The 22,762-nt window shown below is 46.3% G+C and overlaps 1 protein-coding gene across 1 annotated transcript in view; it reads right to left on the reverse strand.

Annotated features, from left to right (window-relative positions):
* LOC105443456 overlaps positions 1-17,276 on the reverse strand; it is a 37,523-nt gene extending 20,247 nt beyond the window's left edge. Inside the window, exons 1-2 of the mRNA XM_030978018.1 lie at positions 17,037-17,276; positions 16,072-16,176 (exon numbers count right to left, since the gene is read on the reverse strand). Of these exons, the coding sequence (XP_030833878.1) occupies positions 16,072-16,122 (51 nt within the window). The 5' untranslated portion in view covers positions 16,123-16,176; positions 17,037-17,276. The remainder of the gene's footprint in view (positions 1-16,071; positions 16,177-17,036) is intronic.
* Positions 17,277-22,762: the final 5,486 nt, after the last annotated feature.

Raw genomic sequence — 22,762 nt, forward strand, 5'->3', positions numbered from 1 at the left:
AGGCAAAGTGGCAGTTATTGATGGAAAGGGGGCACTTATTGAAAGCTCAAATGATAACTTACCTGTTTGAAGTTTGAGTGTAATTTTATGAGGGAGTATATAGGGAAGAGATTAATTGAGAGCCCGCTTCTCGCCCATGTGCACTCATTCTTTGTAGCCACAAAATGTGTTCACTGATCCTGAAAGGTCAAATAACTTGCATAATGGACGTGAACTAGAGTTAAACTCTATCAAAAGGGAGGGAGAGGAGAAAATTAATCTCTTCCCTACTCCCTCATAAAATTACACTCAAACTTCAAACTGGTGAGTCATCGTTATTCAAAGAGAGGAGCAAAATTTGTCTACAATTAACCTTCATGGATCTCCCTTATTCTAGCTTCAAAGCTCATGAAAATTTCACAGCACACACAAATTGATATTATTCTTCAAATATATTTTCATTTAAAACTGTCGGTATTTAAAAAGTTATAGACCCCTAGGCCTAGGTAGTTTTCTGTTTCAGAGGTCGGTGAAAAGAGCCTTCGTTTTTTTTTCCAGAGATAAGTCTGGGACGATTTGCAAAAAGTAACATTTTACTAGACTTCAAACTCCAGTCTCACTCTCTGCCCAGTTTCGTGTTGGCGAAGTTAGTTTTGTGTAAAAGTGCTTTCAAAACTAGGGGAAGATTCATTAAAAAGATTGGATACTACAGCTAGATGTATATCGGAGGTGTGTGCATGGATTGTTCGCATCAACGGCCGTGCGTGCATCATATCGTCGCTGATTTCACGTAATGGCACAAACGCCCGCGCGTCCGCGAAAGTCTATTTTGAGAAAAATGCGTTTAAAGATTTTCACTTTTTAAATTACTCACATCGGGGTTTTAGTTTATTGTAATGTTTACAAATTTCATACTGGATGAGAGAGGAGAATCTCTACTTTCTAAACGTCTATTTCTAAACAGAAGTCAATGAAAAATAACTAAGCTATAGGGTTGTGAACATTCGGGTCGCTTCGTGAAAACAACACTTTTCAGAATACGCGGACACAATAGTTCCACGTAGTGACCCAATTGATTGCGTCGCTAAACGCACAGCGCGCGCAAGCAAAACTTTAATTTTATTAGGAAAGCATTGTTTTCACAAAGTGACCTCATCAAGTGTGACGTACAGCGCGTAGTATTATCTAGCACTGGCTTGGCGAAACAATATTTTCACAAAGTGACCCAAATGGAATTGTTAATGCTTGGGCATGTATTAAAATATTAATAATGATACTAATCGTCTTTATCTTCGTTTTGCGCTAGATCATCATAATCATCATCATCACCATCACCATAATCAATGATAATCACAATTACAACCTGCACTGTATTCATTTTACTTGGGCTGGTTCTATACTCATCTCATAAAAGTGACTCCTTACTCTTTCCTCTTTAGTTATATTCAAGATGTGTCAAATAATAAGAATAAGAGAAGTAAATTGTGAATATAAGTATCAACATTAATGAAACAAGTAAATTTGAACAAATAAATCTGGTTCACTCCTATTTTCACCAGAGTGTTCATAAGCATACAGCAACCTTCAACAATAATTTATAAATTTAAGCTTTATTTACATGGAGGAACGTGTACCATCCCGGCAGTAAAAAAAGATTCTCAGAATCTTGGAAGTAATTATATTATATGCATGTATGGGTGGATAGAGGAGGGGTAGGGTGAAAGGAGGGGTAGGGTGGATGGAGGAGAGGTAGGGTGGATGGAGGAGGGGTAGGGTGGATAGAGGAGGGGTAGGGTGGATGGAGGAGAGGTAGGGTGGATAGAGGAGGGGTAGGGTGGATGTAGGAGAGGTAGGTTTGATGGAGGAGGGGTAGGGTGGATGTAGGAGAGGTAGGTTTGATGGAGGAGAGGTAGGTTTGATGGAGGAGAGGTAGGGTGGATGTAGGAGAGGTAGGGTGGATGGAGGAGAGGTAGGGTGGATGTAGGAGAGGTAGGGTGGATGGAGGAGAGGTAGGGTGGATGTAGGAGAGGTAGGTTTGATGGAGGAGAGGTAGGTTGGATGTAGGAGAGGTAGGGTGGATGGAGGAGAGGTAGGGTGGATAGAGGAGGGGTAGGGTGGATAGAGGAGGGGTAGGTTTGATGGAGGAGAGGTAGGGTGGATGTAGGAGAGGTAGGGTGGATGGAGGAGAGGTAGGTTTGATGGAGGAGAGGTAGGGTGGATGGAGGATAGGTAGGGTGGATGGAGGAGAGGTAGGTTTGATGGAGGAGAGGTAGGGTGGATGGAGGATAGGTAGGGTGGATAGAGGAGAGGTAGGGTGGATGGAGGAGAGGTAGGGTGGATGGAGGAGGGGTAGGTTTGATGGAGGAGAGGTAGGGTGGATAGAGGAGGGGTAGGTTTGATGGAGGAGAGGTAGGGTGGATGGAGGAGAGGTAGGTTTGATGGAGGAGAGGTAGGTTTGATGGAGGATAGGTAGGGTGGATGGAGGAGAGGTAGGGTGGATGTAGGAGAGGTAGGGTGGATGGAGGAGAGGTAGGTTTGATGGAGGAGGGGTAGGGTGGATGGAGGAGAGGTAGGGTGGATGGAGGAGAGGTAGGGTGGATGGAGGAGAGGTAGGGTGGATGTAGGAGAGGTAGGTTTGATGGAGGAGGGGTAGGGTGGATGTAGGAGAGGTAGGTTTGATGGAGGAGAGGTAGGGTGGATGGAGGAGAGGTAGGGTGGATTGAGGAGAGGTAGGGTGGAGGAGAGGTAGGGTGGATGTAGGAGAGGTAGGGTGGATGTAGGAGAGGTAGGTTTGATGGAGGAGAGGTAGGGTGGATGGAGGAGAGGTAGGTTGGATGTAGGAGAGGTAGGGTGGATGTAGGAGAGGTAGGTTTGATGGAGGAGAGGTAGGGTGGATGGAGGAGAGGTAGGGTGGATTGAGGAGAGGTAGGGTGGAGGAGAGGTAGGGTGGATGTAGGAGAGGTAGGGTGGATGTAGGAGAGGTAGGTTTGATGGAGGAGAGGTAGGGTGGATGGAGGAGAGGTAGGTTGGATGTAGGAGAGGTAGGGTGGATTGAGGAGAGGTAGGGTGGAGGAGAGGTAGGGTGGATGTAGGAGAGGTAGGGTGGATGTAGGAGAGGTAGGGTGGATGTAGGAGAGGTAGGGTGGATGGAGGAGAGGTAGGTTTGATGGAGGAGAGGTAGGGTGGATGGAGGAGAGGTAGGGTGGATGTAGGAGAGGTAGGGTGGATTGAGGAGAGGTAGGGTGGATGGAGGAGAGGTAGGGTGGATTGAGGAGAGGTAGGGTGGAGGAGAGGTAGGGTGGATGTAGGAGAGGTAGGGTGGATGTAGGAGAGGTAGGTTTGATGGAGGAGAGGTAGGGTGGATGGAGGAGAGGTAGGTTGGATGTAGGAGAGGTAGGGTGGATGTAGGAGAGGTAGGTTTGATGGAGGAGAGGTAGGGTGGATGGAGGAGAGGTAGGGTGGATTGAGGAGAGGTAGGGTGGAGGAGAGGTAGGGTGGATGTAGGAGAGGTAGGGTGGATGTAGGAGAGGTAGGTTTGATGGAGGAGAGGTAGGGTGGATGGAGGAGAGGTAGGTTGGATGTAGGAGAGGTAGGGTGGATTGAGGAGAGGTAGGGTGGAGGAGAGGTAGGGTGGATGTAGGAGAGGTAGGGTGGATGTAGGAGAGGTAGGGTGGATGTAGGAGAGGTAGGGTGGATGGAGGAGAGGTAGGTTTGATGGAGGAGAGGTAGGGTGGATGGAGGAGAGGTAGGGTGGATGTAGGAGAGGTAGGGTGGATTGAGGAGAGGTAGGGTGGAGGAGAGGTAGGGTGGATGTAGGAGAGGTAGGGTGGATGTAGGAGAGGTAGGTTTGATGGAGGAGAGGTAGGGTGGATGGAGGAGAGGTAGGTTAGATGGAGGAGAGGTAGGTTGGATGTAGGAGAGGTAGGGTGGATGGAGGAGAGGTAGGGTGGATAGAGGAGGGGTAGGGTGGATGTAGGAGAGGTAGGGTGGATAGAGGAGAGGTAGGGTGGATGGAGGAGAGGTGGGGTGGATGGAGGGGAGGTAGGGTGGATGGAGGAGGGGTAGGGTGGATGGAGGAGAGGTAGGGTGGATGTAGGAGAGGTAGGGTGGATTGAGGAGAGGTAGGTTTGATGGAGGAGAGGTAGGGTGGATGGAGGAGAGGTAGGGTGGATGTAGGAGAGGTAGGGTGGATTGAGGAGAGGTAGGGTGGAGGAGAGGTAGGGTGGATGTAGGAGAGGTAGGGTGGATGGAGGAGAGGTAGGGTGGATGGAGGAGAGGTAGGGTGGATTGAGGAGAGGTAGGATGGAGGAGAGGTAGGGTGGATGTAGGAGAGGTAGGGTGGATGTAGGAGAGGTAGGGTGGATGTAGGAGAGGTAGGGTGGATGTAGGAGAGGTAGGGTGGATGTAGGAGAGGTAGGGTGGATGGAGGAGAGGTAGGGTGGATGTAGGAGAGGTAGGGTGGATGGAGGAGAGGTAGGGTGGATGGAGGAGAGGTAGGTTTGATGGAGGAGAGGTAGGGTGGATGTAGGAGAGGTAGGGTGGATGGAGGAGAGGTAGGGTGGATGTAGGAGAGGTAGGGTGGATGGAGGAGAGGTAGGTTTGATGGAGGAGAGGTAGGGTGGATGGAGGAGAGGTAGGGTGGATGGAGGAGAGGTAGGGTGGATGGAGGAGAGGTAGGGTGGATGGAGGAGAGGTAGGGTGGATGTAGGAGAGGTAGGGTGGATGGAGGAGAGGTAGGGTGGATAGAGGAGAGGTAGGGTGGATGGAGGAGAGGTAGGGTGGATAGAGGAGAGGTAGGGTGGATGGAGGAGAGGTAGGTTGGATGTAGGAGAGGTAGGGTGGATTGAGGAGAGGTAGGGTGGAGGAGAGGTAGGGTGGATGTAGGAGAGGTAGGGTGGATGTAGGAGAGGTAGGGTGGATGTAGGAGAGGTAGGGTGGATGTAGGAGGGTTAGGGTGGATGGAGGAGAGGTAGGGTGGATGGAGGAGAGGTAGGGTGGATGGAGGAGAGGTAGGGTGGATGTAGGAGAGGTAGGGTGGATGGAGGAGAGGTAGGGTGGATGGAGGAGAGGTAGGGTGGATAGAGGAGGGGTAGGGTGGATAGAGGAGAGGTAGGGTGGATGGAGGAGAGGTAGGTTTGATGGAGGAGAGGTAGGGTGGATGGAGGAGAGGTAGGGTGGATGTAGGAGAGGTAGGGTGGATTGAGGAGAGGTAGGGTGGAGGAGAGGTAGGGTGGATGTAGGAGAGGTGGGGTGGATGGAGGAGAGGTAGGGTGGATGGAGGAGAGGTAGGGTGGATAGAGGAGGGGTAGGGTGGATTGAGGAGAGGTAGGGTGGAGGAGAGGTAGGTTAGATGGAGGAGAGGTAGGTTGGATGTAGGAGAGGTAGGGTGGATGGAGGAGAGGTAGGGTGGATAGAGGAGGGGTAGGGTGGATGTAGGAGAGGTAGGGTGGATAGAGGAGAGGTAGGGTGGATGGAGGAGAGGTAGGGTGGATTGAGGAGAGGTAGGGTGGAGGAGAGGTAGGTTAGATGGAGGAGAGGTAGGTTGGATGTAGGAGAGGTAGGGTGGATGGAGGAGAGGTAGGGTGGATAGAGGAGGGGTAGGGTGGATGTAGGAGAGGTAGGGTGGATAGAGGAGAGGTGGGGTGGATGGAGGAGAGGTGGGGTGGATGGAGGAGAGGTAGGGTGGATGGAGGAGGGGTAGGGTGGATGGAGGAGAGGTAGGGTGGATGTAGGAGAGGTAGGGTGGATAGAGGAGAGGTGGGGTGGATGGAGGAGGGGTAGGGTGGATGGAGGAGAGGTGGGGTGGATGGAGGAGGGGTAGGTTTGATGGAGGAGAGGTAGGGTGGATGGAGGAGAGGTAGGGTGGATGGAGGAGAGGTAGGGTGGATGGAGGAGAGGTAGGGTGGATGGAGGAGAGGTAGGTTGGATGGAGGAGAGGTAGGGTGGATAGAGGAGAGGTAGGGTAGATGAAGGAGAGGTAGGGTGGATGTAGGAGAGGTAGGGTGGATAGAGGAGGGGTAGGGTGGAAGGAGGGGTAGGGTGGATGGAGAGGTAGGGTGGATGGAGGAGAGGTGGGGTGGATGGAGGAGAGGTGGGGTGGATGGAGGAGAGGTGGGGTGGATGGAGAAGAGGTAGGGTGGATGGAGGAGAGGTAGGATGGATAGAGGGGTAGGGTGGATAGAGGAGGGGTAGGGTGGATAGAGGAGGGGTAGGTTTGATGGAGAGGTAGGGTGGATGGAGGAGAGGTAGGGTGGATGTAGGAGAGGTAGGGTGGATGTAGGAGAGGTAGGGTGGATAGAGGAGGGGTAGGGTGGATGGAGGAGAGGTAGGGTGGATGGAGGAGAGGTAGGGTGAACGGAGGAAAGGTAGGGTGGATGTAGGAGAGGTAGGGTGGATAGAGGAGGGGTAGGGTGGATGTAGGAGAGGTAGGGTGGATTGAGGAGAGGTAAGGTGGATGGAGAGGTAGGGTGGATGGAGGAGAGGTGGGGTGGATGGAGGAGAGGTGGGGTGGATGGAGGTGAGGTGGGGTGGATGGAGAAGAGGTAGGGTGGATGGAGGAGAGGTAGGGTGGATAGAGGGGTAGGGTGGATAGAGGAGGGGTAGGGTGGATAGAGGAGGGGTAGGTTTGATGGAGAGGTAGGGTGGATGGAGGAGAGGTAGGGTGGATGTAGGAGAGGTAGGGTGGATGTAGGAGAGGTAGGGTGGATAGAGGAGGGGTAGGGTGGATGGAGGAGAGGTAGGGTGGATGGAGGAGAGGTAGGGTGGATGGAGGAGAGGTAGGGTGGATGTAGGAGAGGTAGGGTGGATAGAGGAGGGGTAGGGTGGATGTAGGAGAGGTAGGGTGGATTGAGGAGAGGTAGGGTGGATGGAGGAGAGGTAGGGTGGATGGAGGAGAGGTAGGGTGGATGGAGGAGAGGTAGGGTGGATGTAGGAGAGGTAGGGTGGATAGAGGAGGGGTAGGGTGGATGTAGGAGAGGTAGGGTGGATTGAGGAGAGGTAGGGTGGATGGAGGAGAGGTAGGTTTGATGGAGGAGAGGTAGGGTGGATGTAGGAGAGGTAGGGTGGATGTAGGAGAGGTAGGGTGGATTGAGGAGAGGTAGGGTGGATGGAGGAGAGGTAGGTTAGATGGAGGAGAGGTAGGGTGGATGGAGGAGAGGTAGGTTAGATGGAGGAGAGGTAGGTTTGATGTAGGAGAGGTAGGGTGGATGGAGGAGAGGTGGGGTGGATGGAGGAGAGGTAGGGTGGATGTAGGAGAGGTAGGGTGGATGGAGGAGGGGTAGGGTGGATGGGGGAGGGGTAGGGTGGATGGAGGATAGGTAGGGTGGATGGAGGATAGGTAGGGTGGATAGAGGAGGGGTAGGGTGGATAGAGGAGGGGTAGGGTGGATGGAGGAGAGGTAGGGTGGATAGAGGAGGGGTAGGGTGGATTGAGGAGAGGTAGGGTGGAGGAGAGGTAGGTTAGATGGAGGAGAGGTAGGTTGGATGTAGGAGAGGTAGGGTGGATGGAGGAGAGGTAGGGTGGATAGAGGAGGGGTAGGGTGGATGTAGGAGAGGTAGGGTGGATAGAGGAGAGGTAGGGTGGATGGAGGAGAGGTAGGGTGGATTGAGGAGAGGTAGGGTGGAGGAGAGGTAGGTTAGATGGAGGAGAGGTAGGTTGGATGTAGGAGAGGTAGGGTGGATGGAGGAGAGGTAGGGTGGATAGAGGAGGGGTAGGGTGGATGTAGGAGAGGTAGGGTGGATAGAGGAGAGGTGGGGTGGATGGAGGAGAGGTGGGGTGGATGGAGGAGAGGTAGGGTGGATGGAGGAGGGGTAGGGTGGATGGAGGAGAGGTAGGGTGGATGTAGGAGAGGTAGGGTGGATAGAGGAGAGGTGGGGTGGATGGAGGAGGGGTAGGGTGGATGGAGGAGAGGTGGGGTGGATGGAGGAGGGGTAGGTTTGATGGAGGAGAGGTAGGGTGGATGGAGGAGAGGTAGGGTGGATGGAGGAGAGGTAGGGTGGATGGAGGAGAGGTAGGGTGGATGGAGGAGAGGTAGGTTGGATGGAGGAGAGGTAGGGTGGATAGAGGAGAGGTAGGGTAGATGAAGGAGAGGTAGGGTGGATGTAGGAGAGGTAGGGTGGATAGAGGAGGGGTAGGGTGGAAGGAGGGGTAGGGTGGATGGAGAGGTAGGGTGGATGGAGGAGAGGTGGGGTGGATGGAGGAGAGGTGGGGTGGATGGAGGAGAGGTGGGGTGGATGGAGAAGAGGTAGGGTGGATGGAGGAGAGGTAGGATGGATAGAGGGGTAGGGTGGATAGAGGAGGGGTAGGGTGGATAGAGGAGGGGTAGGTTTGATGGAGAGGTAGGGTGGATGGAGGAGAGGTAGGGTGGATGTAGGAGAGGTAGGGTGGATGTAGGAGAGGTAGGGTGGATAGAGGAGGGGTAGGGTGGATGGAGGAGAGGTAGGGTGGATGGAGGAGAGGTAGGGTGAACGGAGGAAAGGTAGGGTGGATGTAGGAGAGGTAGGGTGGATAGAGGAGGGGTAGGGTGGATGTAGGAGAGGTAGGGTGGATTGAGGAGAGGTAAGGTGGATGGAGAGGTAGGGTGGATGGAGGAGAGGTGGGGTGGATGGAGGAGAGGTGGGGTGGATGGAGGTGAGGTGGGGTGGATGGAGAAGAGGTAGGGTGGATGGAGGAGAGGTAGGGTGGATAGAGGGGTAGGGTGGATAGAGGAGGGGTAGGGTGGATAGAGGAGGGGTAGGTTTGATGGAGAGGTAGGGTGGATGGAGGAGAGGTAGGGTGGATGTAGGAGAGGTAGGGTGGATGTAGGAGAGGTAGGGTGGATAGAGGAGGGGTAGGGTGGATGGAGGAGAGGTAGGGTGGATGGAGGAGAGGTAGGGTGGATGGAGGAGAGGTAGGGTGGATGTAGGAGAGGTAGGGTGGATAGAGGAGGGGTAGGGTGGATGTAGGAGAGGTAGGGTGGATTGAGGAGAGGTAGGGTGGATGGAGGAGAGGTAGGGTGGATGGAGGAGAGGTAGGGTGGATGGAGGAGAGGTAGGGTGGATGTAGGAGAGGTAGGGTGGATAGAGGAGGGGTAGGGTGGATGTAGGAGAGGTAGGGTGGATTGAGGAGAGGTAGGGTGGATGGAGGAGAGGTAGGTTTGATGGAGGAGAGGTAGGGTGGATGTAGGAGAGGTAGGGTGGATGTAGGAGAGGTAGGGTGGATGGAGGAGAGGTAGGGTGGATGTAGGAGAGGTAGGTTTGATGGAGGAGAGGTAGGGTGGATGGAGGAGAGGTAGGGTGGATGTAGGAGAGGTAGGTTAGATGGAGGAGAGGTAGGGTGGATGGAGGAGAGGTAGGTTAGATGGAGGAGAGGTAGGTTTGATGTAGGAGAGGTAGGGTGGATGGAGGAGAGGTGGGGTGGATGGAGGAGAGGTAGGGTGGATGTAGGAGAGGTAGGGTGGATGGAGGAGGGGTAGGGTGGATGGGGGAGGGGTAGGGTGGATGGAGGATAGGTAGGGTGGATGGAGGATAGGTAGGGTGGATAGAGGAGGGGTAGGGTGGATAGAGGAGGGGTAGGGTGGATGGAGGAGAGGTAGGGTGGATAGAGGAGGGGTAGGGTGGATGGAGGAGAGGTAGGGTGGATGTAGGAGAGGTAGGGTGGATTGAGGAGAGGTAGGGTGGAGGAGAGGTAGGGTGGATGTAGGAGAGGTAGGGTGGATGGAGGAGAGGTAGAATTCATGGAGGAGAGGTAGGGTGGATGGAGGAGAGGTAGGGTGGATGCAGTAGAGGTAGAATTGATGGAGGAGAGGTAGGGTGGGTGGAGGGAGGAGAGGTAGGGTGGATGCAGGAGAGGTAGGGTGGAGAGGTAGGGTGGAAAAATGGTTTAGCAAGAAGACAGTGTAGTAGGCCTATATATACCCTGAGCCCTAGATAGATTTAAAGTTAGATTTGTCTAATTAGATCTAACTTTTAACATTAACGTAGTAACATTAACTCACTCACTCACTAAGTACTAGAATCTAGTCACTGTTTATAATTTATTATATTAGATTTAGAATCATCTAGATCTAGATCTATTCCAGACAAAATTACATTTGAGAAGGAAAATAACTTTATGAAAATAAATGAAAGAAAAGGAACGAGAAGCATAAGTGTAAGGGAAATGTCATTAATCAATATCAATATGAAGAATAAAGTGTGAATTTTTGTTTCATACCACTCTTATTCCGCATTTTCATAAATAACACAAAAACCAACGAGTGGGGCTTTCTGTGACTGACTCGATTCAAAATAGATTAAAAATGGACAAAAATGAACACCAAATTTCCCCCACTACCCAATATAACTTACAAACAGATCTTACTCATTTATTTTTCACATATGTTCCCTTCCACGTTTCTTTCCTAATCATGATGACTGAAAAACGGATGTTTTGGGAGGACATCAAAAGAATGACAACACGACAAACGATAGTGTGTGTCACTTTGTGGACTTTTTTACTAAAGAAATTCATGCGCAACTGCAGTTACGCGCAGTGACACAATTAAGCGTGTCACATCGTGAAAACAAACATCCGCCTTTTGGTGTTTGTGTCATTTTTTAAATCAGCAGTATTAGCATAATTAGTCAGAATTGAGTCTTAAAAATTGGTGAGATGATAGACAATGGCCTAACTAACGCTGCCGTCAATCTCATCCCTTCTAGTCTACGCCGAAGGCAAAAATGATTATGAAGGAAAAACTGTGATAACGCCATTACGAACGTGTAGATGGCGCACAGTTTTTCCTTCATAATCATTTTGCCTTCGGCGTAGACTAGAAGGGATGAGATTGACGGCAGCAAGAGTTTAACACGGCTTGCAAGATTTTCAACATGGATGTCGATTTTGACCCATAATTTCCTTAAAAGGGACCATTAAACGGATTATTTCAATCAAGTTAGTTAGTGGAACCGATGTATTATAGCCTAGGCCTAATGTAAAATTGGATATGCACGAGGTAAAATGACATTTTGGGGGATTTTGGGGGCCTAACAATACGGCCGTGGCAAGTTTGTTCATGTTTGTGGGAGGGGCCTAACGGCTAAAATCTAGCCGTGATATCTTCAACATAGACTGGCATAGGCGATCGTTCAGTCTCTATAACCGGAGGTCTAGTGGAGCCAGACGTAGTCTCAGTGGAACAACCGACGGTATAGAGACTGAAGCTTTCGGTCTAAGCCAGACTATACACTCAGCTCAGCAGCATTCTTCCAGATTTGTGGGTAAAGGTAAAATAAAATACCCAAACAAATTACGAGTTACACTGCAGTGGCGGATCCAGGGGGGGGGGGCCGAAACGGCCGCGGCCCCCCCTATTGGCGGCTCAAAAAAAGGAAGAAAAAAAAAAGAGGAAGAAAAGAAGAGAAAAGAAGAGAAAAAGGAAGAATCTGATTGTTATTATACTGATTTAGAAAGAGATATTTCTTACCCATGAAAATAGTCTGCTTTATTCTTCTTCTTAAACGAAGTGGCTTTACATTGTACGCTTTCTTTTGAGGCTTTTACCAAATTTCTGGAGTACAGTGAGTTATTTTCTCTAGTTTGGAAAATATTTGACTTTTAAATTTTGATTAAGCATTGTGGTCTTGAATTGCAGTTGAGATAATATTTGAAATTTGAACTTTTTTTTAGTTCAGCAAATTTTGTCGAAATCGAAATCTAAAATTAGTTGGCGCCTCCAAGTTGATGAATGCAACTACTTTTCTGTAACTTAGCGTGAACAGTTACATTTGTCAATAAGTTCAAAATTTTGTTTAGACCAAAATCTGAAATGAATGGTGGATCGCAACTAGAATGACCACGGGTACTGTCCATTAAAACGAACAGTTTTTAATAAGTTTAACATGAACATACAAATTATTTGATTGTAAAGATTGTTTGTTTAAACTATTTAAAGTATAAACTGCACATCACCTTTTATATGAAGGTTGGATTGCAACCAGAATGAAGAATGGCCACAGGTAACGTGCATTAAAACAAAAAGTTCTTGATATGGCACATCAAAATACAAATTATTTGATTATAATGTTTGTATGCTTGCCTGCTAAATATACAATCAGTGACGTATCTCCAGGGTAGGGTTACGCCCAGGGCTTCACCCGAAGGGGTGCAAGACTTAATAAGGGGGAGGGATGCAAAAGAGAGGAAGATAAATGAAATGGAAAGAAAAATTATGATCCATGGTGATTTTTAAAATCAGTTTTTTTTCAGGGTTTAATATGCCAAAATTTACTTTCAAAAATCGCATATTTACAACTCAAGATTTATGCAAATTAAATGCCTATTTTTACATGTATATTTAGTATTCAATTTTAAAATGAGCTATGAAGGTCAATCTTTTCAAAGACAAAGTTTCTGAGTAGCATAGTCGACAATATTGAATTGAACAAAATTCAAATTTCATTTCAATTCTTGTGTACTTTATTGTTTTATTAATTCCTATGTATTCTATTGTTTGTATTTCTTATGCAGTACTTCTTATGTTTATGATTTGTTATGTTTCAGATTTGTATCTTGATAAATTAAAAAAGTACACGATCTATAGGACAAGACCTAAAAGACACAGTTGGAAGTCTAATAGAGCATTTCGGAGGGGGGGGGGGTGTATTTTGTAAAAGACTAACTGAGGGTTTGCGTCATAACACCATGTACAATAACCGCGCCTTTCTTCACACGTTGAATGGTGAAAAAACCAAGTTACATGATAATATAGACATCTGGGTGTGAACCCTTTGTTGTTGGAAGGCCATCAATCCATTGTGCGTGAACGTGGGAAGAAAAACACAGAAAAAAGCAACCCACAAGTACGTAACTAGAATTTTAGTGTGTGTCGGAGGGGGGGGGGGGGGTAGCCAGCATTATATGGGGTTGAAAAAATGACTTAATATGCATGCATGCATGTAGCCGAGTCCGAGTGCCTGCGGGTTTGCGTCATAACACCATGTACAATAACCGCGTCCCTTCACACGTTCAATGGTGGAAAAACAAAAATACACGATAATATTTACATCTGGGTGTGAACCCTTTGTTGCTGAAAGGCCATCAATCCATTGTGCGTTAACGTGGGAAGAAAACTACAGAAAAAGAAACCTGCATGAACTTTTTGTTTCATTGTCTCTGACAAAAGTGAGCAAATATACTTAGTCATATCTGCATTTCAGTCAGAATTTCTACTCAATATTTTTCTCTCATGTTGGCTATTAAACGGACGAGGGAGTTTCAATCTTGGGAAAGGCCATTTTTCTTTCTTTTTTTCTTCTTCTAATTAGAATTTGCAAATCACTTTTAGTTTCAGTAAAACGTTTTCTTTTCCCGGCTGATTATTAAATCCAATTACTTTTCTATAACGAAATGCACAGAAGAAAAACAATGCAAAAAAAAATAATTACAATAAACAAATCAAACAAGGTGTATATAAGATTGAAACTCCCTTGTCCGTCTACTATTTTCTACTATTTTCCTCCATTTTTTTCCTCTCTGTTATTTCTCTCTCTCCCCCCCCCCATTAAAAAAAAAATCTATAATTTCTCAGCTTCATATTTTTTCTTTTTATTAATTTTCTTAGCATAATTTGTTCATGTTATATTGTAAAGCAGCATCTGAGGAACTAACACTTCAGTGGCGGATCCAGGGGGGGGGGCGAAACGGCCGCGGCCCCCCTATTGGCGGCTCAAAAAAAGGAGGAAAAAAAAGAGGAAGAAAAGAAGAGAAAAGAAAGGAGAAGAGAAAGGAAAAAAGAAGAGAAAAGAAAAGAGAAGAGAAAAGATAAAGAAAAAGCCCCCCCCCCCACCCCCTCCCTCCAACTCCGGGGTCGGAGGGACCCAATTTGTGTTCCCTAAATTTCCGATTAAGAGTTACTTTTCACGAAACAAAGTCCGGCCCGCAATACACAAAAATCCGGCCCGTACTGACTTTACACACCGGAGATAGAGGGGTGCCCTCAAAGAGAGGAAACATACGTGTGCGTACCCTAGATAACACTTAGTGGTGGGGGGGGGGGGGGTGGGGGAAAGAAAAGTCGGTGAGAAAGGGGGAAAGACAAGGAAATGGCGCTAAGTGACAGTAACGACAAATATGGGGAAACTGTAATCGGGAGATTAGGGGTCATTCCAGAAGGCTTGGCAAACGTTATTGAATAGAGGGAGGCCGGGCCGGCCTCATAAAATCTCGAGCCGCGGATTCAAAGTTAAACGTTAAGAACAGCCCCTGCGGTCATCACTCTTTAGTGATAAATTTGAAAAGGGCACAATATTTTGGATGTCTTTTAAATAGAAGTTATATACTCAACAGTCAAATTTTAAATTAACGGTAGGGCCGCCTCACAACTCTTATTTTGCCCTTCATTTGGATTCAGCTCATATCGACTCGCTTGTGCTTGTATTTGAACTCATGTTGGTAGTAATCATGGACAGGGGCTGCAATCCTGTGCCCGATATGGGGAAACGTCTCCCAGGAAATTTAGAAATATAGCTAGAAAGAAATATAGCGTAAAGAACGTATATATTGGGCTTAGGGATTTTGTAGAATGCATAATTTCAGCATTCAACATTGCGAAATCTCGCTTGGTCGCTACGCCCAGGCCCCGGCTCTCGCCCGATAACACAAAACTATGACGCTCCCGGCCGTGATTTATCAATGGTTGGTGTAATAGATCTTTTTTCCCAGTTTCATTTCTACTAACCTAATTTAATGTAACGTCAACGTTTCCGCGCTTCGCGTGGGAGGGGTAAAACTGAATTCAAACAAGGATTAAGAGACGAGAATGGTAAAACGATTCGTCTTCTTCCTCTAATAATTTAATGGACCGTCAAAGCTTACGCGCTACGCGCGGGCAAGTGAAAACTTAATTCAGACAAGGATTAAGAGTCGAGAATGGTACAAAGAATGGTCTCCTTTCCCTTATAATTTAATGAAACGTCAAAGCTTCCGCGCTTCGCGCGGTAGGGGGGGGGGGGGGGGGGGGGGGAACTCAATTCAGACAAGGATTAAGAGTCGAGAACGGTACAACGAATCATCTTCTTTCTCTAATAATTTAATGAAACGTCAAAGCTTCCGCGCTTCGCGGCAGGAGGGGGGGGGGGGGGGACTCAATTCAGACAAGGATAAAGAGTCGATGACGGTACAACGAATCATCTTCTTTCTCTAATAATTTAATGAAACGTCAACGTTTCCGCGCTTCGCGTGACTGGGAAGAAAAAACTGAATTTAAACAAGGATTAAGAGTCGAGAACGGTACAACGAAACGTCTTCTTTCTCTAATAATTTAATGAAACGTCAAAGCTTCCGCGCTTCGCGCGGGAGGGTGGGGGGGGGGGGAACTCAATTCAGACAAGGATAAAGAGTCGATGACGGTACAACGAATCATCTTCTTTCTCTAATAATTTCATTAAACTATGAAAGGCCAAAGCTTCCGTGCTTCGCGCAGGTGAATTCAGTCAAGTTACAAGAGTCGAGAATGGTACAACAAATCGTCTTCTTTCTCTAATAATTTCATTAAACTATATATAAAAGGTCAAAGCTTCCGCGCTTTGCGCCGGAGGGGGAAAACTGAATTCAGACAAGGAATACGAGTCGAGAATGGTACAACAAATCGTCTTCTTTCTCTAATAATTAATGAAAGGTCAAAGCTTCCGCGCTTCGCGCGTAATGGGGGGGGGGGGGGGGGGGGGAGAAGACAGCGAGCTACCCGAATGTGAGTTTTTTTAATATCTTTTCTCGTTTATTTTGGTGATAAATAACACTTTCACAAAATACATATTATGCCCAAATTGTTGCTCGCTCGCTTCGCTCACTATAGCCGAATTGTGAAACCAGAAAATTACTTTTTCGGATAAGAGGCTATAGCCCCCCCCCCCCCCCCCGATGAAAATGTCAAAAATTGTACCGGTATTGTGCTTCTAATATGACCTTGAAAAAACGGTCGGCGCAATTTTCAAATTTCCGGCCCCCCCTATTGGAAAATCCTGGATCCGCGTCTGCACTGTACGAGAATGGGTCAACAATAAAGAGCAAATTGCCTTATATATAGAAGGAATTGACAAATGTTAGTTATAAGTAGAAAGATATCCCCAAACTTACCAGATGGTTATTTTCTGTGACTATGTCGTGGTTTAGAAAACACTCGTTCATCCGATATCCGCATACACAAGCTAGTTAAGCGCTACTATACTGCTACTACTAGGCTAGACCGAAAGCTTCAGTCTCTCTAATCGTCGGTTGTTCCACTGAGACTACGTCTGGCTCCACTAGACCTCCGATTATAGAGACTGAAGTCTGGGGACCTCTTTCTGTGAGGCACTGTACGGAACAAATGGTTCGGTTCGACCGGACCGCGATGAATGAGATATGCAACGAGATTTTCACTCTTTACATCCTCATACATGCTGCAATATGACAATAATTTAGAGTCTAATTAAAAATAACATATATATAGCTTATTTGACTTACGATAGCTTGCTCATTTAGATCCTAAATTAATGATTAATCCGAGAAAGTCTCGTCATCAACATTATCCGTCTTGGTTTTAGTTGATGAATATTCATTTTTTCTTTTCGAACGTCCAATAGCTACCGTAGCTACGTACGAGTCGGCCCAGCTTGGCCAACGAACTCCCACGAAACGAGTGCTCTGATTGGCCATTTGGCTATGTTTTGGTAGGTGGACCCGGAAATATATCGGCCGCCGGGTAATATTTCGAATGCATGAACGTACCGTTTCACAGTTCGGAAATACAAATTGGATAATTCATATAAGTAAGTCCGTAAATTATACATTTAATATTAAGTTATCAAATTTTGATAACTGTAATTAGGACAAACGACATACCGACCTAATTTACATCTGATTTAGAAATCAGAAAATTAGATCTAAATAAAGAAAATCGGGGAGAAAATGTTTTGACACAAAAAGCTGCCATTGTTGGCTATAGCTACCCCCACGGTACGAGATCTCTGGGTTGCCATCTGTATTGGGGAATGACAACAAATGTCAGTTTTATTAAAGAAATGACCCAAATCAGATGGTTATTGCTGTCTACTACTAGGTAGCGTCTGTGGAGTGGCATGGTGGCCGTGCAGTGGGAAGAAGGAAACTGTACTGTGCGGATTGGATCGGAGCGAATGGTGGTTTCCTTTTCACGAAAGTGTCATTTCTGTCTACACTACAGCATTAACAGCTTGGATGATGAAAATCAAGATTCTACGTCAATAGTTAGAAATTAGCTGAAAATACGACGCAATAACTGCGACATCGGGATCGTTACGCACCGTAATGCCACTGCTGTATTCTCTATGGAGTCGGGCTAACTCGGCCCACGGGACTACTCGGCCCAGCTGGAAAAACTGGGCCGAGATGTCCCGACCTGATTAATCGATCGAGAGATACCAATGTGTATATGTTTGTGCTCTTTGTGACTTAATAATGCCCTTTCCAACCTAAATCTTTAATGGAATTGTGTTAAATGATACCAATGAAGACAATCTATAACTTATCTTTAGGTAAAATGACAAAAAAAAATGACATTTCGGACAATTTACTCACAGCTCGCAATCCGCATTGCCGCACGTACATTAAATGTGCGTTGTATCTACTCGGACCACTGAAATTCGAGCAGTGTTTTTGTCGGTAAATCACTGCAAAAATATCATTTTTATCTCGTATGAAGGTCTATTTTTTATTCCTGACACAGATTTCATTATTGAGAAGTCGAATATAGTACATTTTAGACGAGATGGTTGATGTTTGTTCACATTCTTTCGTCCTGGCCGTAAATTAGCAGACTACTGCCTAGTGCTACCGCAGCAGCTCAGCTCAGTGTGCAGCTAGCCGTACAGCGCCGCCGGCCGGGTCGGCGGGGGAATTCACTGACTCGTGCCGGGCTGCTGCACTGCATTGCATGATTGTACTGCCCAATTTGATCGAGTGATGTGTGAGTATAACTAATCAAACTAGATCTATATCTACTGTATTATCATTATTCATTCCGAGTAGAATATCCAATTTGATTTAGTGAGTAAACTAGACCTAGATCTATATCTACTGTAGCTACTTCATTATCATATACTAGATTAGTCATTCAGAGTAGAATATTCGATTAATGAAGGAATGGAATTTTTCTTTTTCATAATCAGATAATCATATTTTACTCCTAAAAGTTAAAGACTTGATAAATAGCTAGATCTCTCGTAAGGGCCTAGCCTAGTACTGTAAGAGAAGTGAGCTGAAGAATCGCCTTCTTTTTTTTATTTTGGAGGGGCAGGCGCGTAGCCAGGGAGGGGGGGGGGCAGTGGGGGCGGTCGCCCCCCCCCAAAAAAAAAATAAAGAAAAAGGAAGAGGACGTAGGAAGAAAAAGGATTAAGAGTCGAGAACGCTACAACGAATCGTCTTCTTTCTCTAATTAATTAATGAAACATTAAAGCTTCCGCGTGGGAAGGGGGGACGGAACTGAATTCAGATAAGGATAAAGAGTCGAGAACGGTACAACGAATCGGGGTCCAGACAACTCGCCACAATACCCTGAACAACTCGCCACAGCCTTTTCGGACAACTCGCCACACTTTTTCCCATCATGCAGGATTTCTAGATCTAAAATGAAATGAAATTGTAATTTTTCATGATTTTCGTGCTTTTATAAACACAGTCATTACAAAGAATAAAGTTGATTTCCCTTGTAACAATAATATATATTGAAATGAAATTGTCATTTTTCATGATTTTCGTGCTTTTATAAACACGGTCATTACAAAGAATAAAGTTGATTTCCCTTGTAACAAATATACTTTTGATCTAGAGGATACTGGAAGCACTGGCGTACTGATAGGGGGGGGGGGGGGGGTGGGGTGGGCAGTTGACCCGCGAAATAAAATTGGAATGTGGTTTATTTCTAGATTTTCTGGGTTAGTATTGTCAGAGGCGGCATTCTTGGTTGGGGGGGGGGACACTGTGCCCCCACTTTTCCAGGTTCCCCTAAAGTGCCCCCTTATCCTTTGTACATGTCCTTTTCCCTTCTGATAATTTATAATAGTAGGAATTCATGGAAGGATAGGCCTACTGGAAGCACTGGCGTACTGATGGGGAAGGGGGCAGTTGACCCGGGAAATAAAATTGAAATTTGGTTTATTTCTAGATTTTCTGGGTTAGTTTCGCACTTTTGCCCACAGTCAGAGGCGGCATTCTTGGTTAGAGGGGGGGGGGGGGGGGCACTGTGCCTCCACTTTTTCAGGTTCCCCTAAAGTGCCTCCTTATCATTTTGTACATGTCCTTTTCCCTTCTGATAAGTGCCTACTTTTCTTTCTCAGATGTTTTAAATTTAATGTTACTCATAATTACATAAAAGAACTTTTCAGTCTTTCTTCATTAAATTGTCTTTAATATTTATCATGTAATTTTTCAAATGGGACCTTACACTTTTAGCTCGCTTGCTCGAAAATCGATATTCAGTCCATCACACCAAATCGCGAAGTATGTTGCTTAAACAATAATGTTGTTCCACGTAAAGAAATGAACAAATATTGATGTCATTCGTGGTATGGTATTCACAATCTTGACGAAGGCGTAGGCCTTTATACAAATATCTAAAAATGGTTTTTATTATTGTTGATGTGTCCCTTTGTAGGTGCCCCTTTTTCAGAAATCCAGCCATTCTTGCGATCAGAAGTGGGGGCAGGGGACTCGCCCTCCTCCCAACGAAAAAGTGTGTGTGTGTGTGGGGGGGGGGGCGGTGGTCAAAACGAATTTCCACTCCCCCCCCCCAAAAAAAAAAAAAAAAAAAAAAAAAAAAAAATCAGCAATAAAGCAGTATAATTGATTACTATTTAGTAACCAAAAAGAACATACAAAAATAATAAAACCTAAATTGAATCAAATTAAAATGATATTCCATTCAAAGAATTAAATTTCATAATTAAATTTCAATTTACATGACATGGGGTGGAGATGATGAGAGGGATGGAGATGATGAGAGGGATGGAGACGGTGTGAGGGATGGAGATGATGAGAGGGATGGAGATGGTGAGAGGGATGGAGATAATGAGAGGGATGGAGATGATGAGAGGGATGGAGATGATGAGAGGGATGAAGATGATGAGAGGGATGAAGATGATGAGAGGGATGGAGATGGTGAGAGGGATGGAGATGGTGAGAGGGATGGAGATAATGAGAGGGATGGAGATGATGAGAGGGATGAAGATGATGAGAGGGATGGAGATGATGAGAGGGATGGAGATGGTGAGAGGGATGGAGATAATGAGAGGGATGGAGATGATGAGAGGGATGGAGATGATGAGAGGGATGAAGATGATGAGAGGGATGGAGATGATGAGAGGGATGGAGATGATGAGAGGGAAGGAGACAATGAGAGGGATGGACATGGTGAGAGAGATGGAGATGGTGAGAGGGATGGAGATGGTGAGAGGGATGGAGATGATGAGAGGGATGGAGATGGTGAGAGGGATGGAGATAATGAGAGGGATGGAGATGATGAGAGGGATGGAGATGATGAGAGGGATGAAGATGATGAGAGGGATGAAGATGATGAGAGGGATGGAGATGGTGAGAGGGATGGAGATGGTGAGAGGGATGGAGATAATGAGAGGGATGGAGATGATGAGAGGGATGAAGATGATGAGAGGGATGGAGATGATGAGAGGGATGGAGATGGTGAGAGGGATGGAGATAATGAGAGGGATGGAGATGATGAGAGGGATGGAGATGATGAGAGGGATGAAGATGATGAGAGGGATGGAGATGGTGAGAGGGATGGACATGATGAGAGGGATGGACATGAGAGGAATGGAGATGATGAGAGGGAAAGAGACAATGTGAGGGATGGAGATGATGAGAGGGATGGAGACGATGAGAGGGAAGGAGACAATGTTGATGATGTAAGGGATGAAGACGCTGTTGATGACAGGGATTGGTGAGGGATGGAGATGGTGTGAGGAATGAAGATGACTCAGGGATGGAGATGATGAGAGGGATGGAGACGGTGTGAGGGATAGAGATGATGAGAGGGAAGGAGACAATGAGAGGGATGGACATGGTGAGAGAGATGGAGATGGTGAGAGGGATGGAGATGGTGAGAGGGATGGAGACGGTGTGAGGGATGGAGACGGTGTGAGGGATGGAGACAGTGTGAGGGATGAAGATGATGGGAGGGATGGAGATGGTGAATAGATGGTGAGAGGGATGGAGACGATGAGAGGGATGGAGACGGGAGGGATGGAGACGTCTCCATCCCTCTAATCATCAATATCGTCTTCATTCCTTACATCATCAAAATTGTCTCCATCCCTCTCATCATCTCCAATTCTCCATCCCTCACATCGTCTCCATCCCTCTCATCATCTCCATCCCTCACATTGTCTCCATCCCTCTCATCACCTCCATCCCTCACATTGTCTCCATCCCTTTCATTATCAATATCGTCTCCATTCCTCTCATCATCTCCATCCCTCACCAATCCCTCTCATCATCTCCATCCCTTACATCATCAACATTGTCTCCATTATGTATTATGCCACGTTGTGGAAATGCAATTTTATTTTTGTATTCATTATTTATTTATAGTATGTATATATTTACAGGTACACAAGATGAGATATAAATTTGTTAACCCCCAGCCCCCCCCCCCCCCCAAAAAAAAAAACAACATAACAACCTAACATGCAGATGACACGCCACACCATTCCTTGTGTTGTGGTATTGGTACGTATTATTTCATATGCAATTTACAAGGCAAAAAAAATCTAAATAAATAAAGTTAAAACAATTAAATAAAAATGAGGACATGTTTGAAAAACACACATAATAGCAATAAACATTATTTGTTTATGACTCCAAGATACAAATTCCAACAATATGACGTCAAGCTGACTCAAAATAACAATTGATAAGCAGGTGTAATCGTGTATTAATTTTATGCCACGTTGTGGTAATGCAATTTAGTTTTTTTATTTATTATTTATTTATAGTATACATATTTATACAGGTACACAGATATCAGTTATAAATCTGTTAACCCCCAGCCCCCCCAAAAAAAATTGTAACATGCAGAAACCAGTACAGATGACGCGCCACACCATTCCTTGTGTTGTGGAATTGGTACGTGTTATTTCATAAGGCAAAAAAAAACCTAAATAAATTAAAAAAGTTAAAATTAAATAAAAATGAGGAAAAAATGGCACTTATTCGAGATTATTTCAAGATTTATGAGAATGGAAAATGGACACTTATTGCAAACGAAAATGGGAACATGCCGAAGGAAAAGGGGCACGTGTCAAAAATAAAAAAGGGCACTCGTCAGAGGTGAAAAGGGGGAAGGGGCACTTTTACTAAGTAATAGGGGCACTTGTCAAAGGAAAAGGGGCACTTTTTCTATGTAAAAAGGGGCACTTTTGGGGTATCTGAAAAAGTGGGGGGCACTGTGCCCCCCCCCCCCCCCACCCCCGGGAGGGCGGCCTCTGCCCCTGCCCCTCCATGCACCGGCACGTCATTGCAATATCATGTCTTAATTGCTTTGCTTTGTGTATATCTCTTTGATTCCCAGAAAGAGGGAACAAAAAGGAGATTTTTTTGGTTTGTTTGGGGGGGGGGTGGTGCGGGCTGCATTATTTATACAAAAAACTTGAAGCCAATACCTTCTTTCGTTGAATTTTTTTGAAGCAGCCCCCTCCAAAAAAATAAGAAGGCGATTCTTCAGCTCACTGAAGAATCTGCTTAGAGTACTAGGCCAGGCCCTTACGTTAGATCTAGCTATTTATCAAGTCTCTAA

This window comes from Strongylocentrotus purpuratus, unplaced genomic scaffold, assembly GCF_000002235.5.
Source record: "Strongylocentrotus purpuratus isolate Spur 01 unplaced genomic scaffold, Spur_5.0 spur5_scaffold_1, whole genome shotgun sequence".
Lineage (NCBI taxonomy): Eukaryota > Metazoa > Echinodermata > Echinoidea > Camarodonta > Strongylocentrotidae > Strongylocentrotus > Strongylocentrotus purpuratus.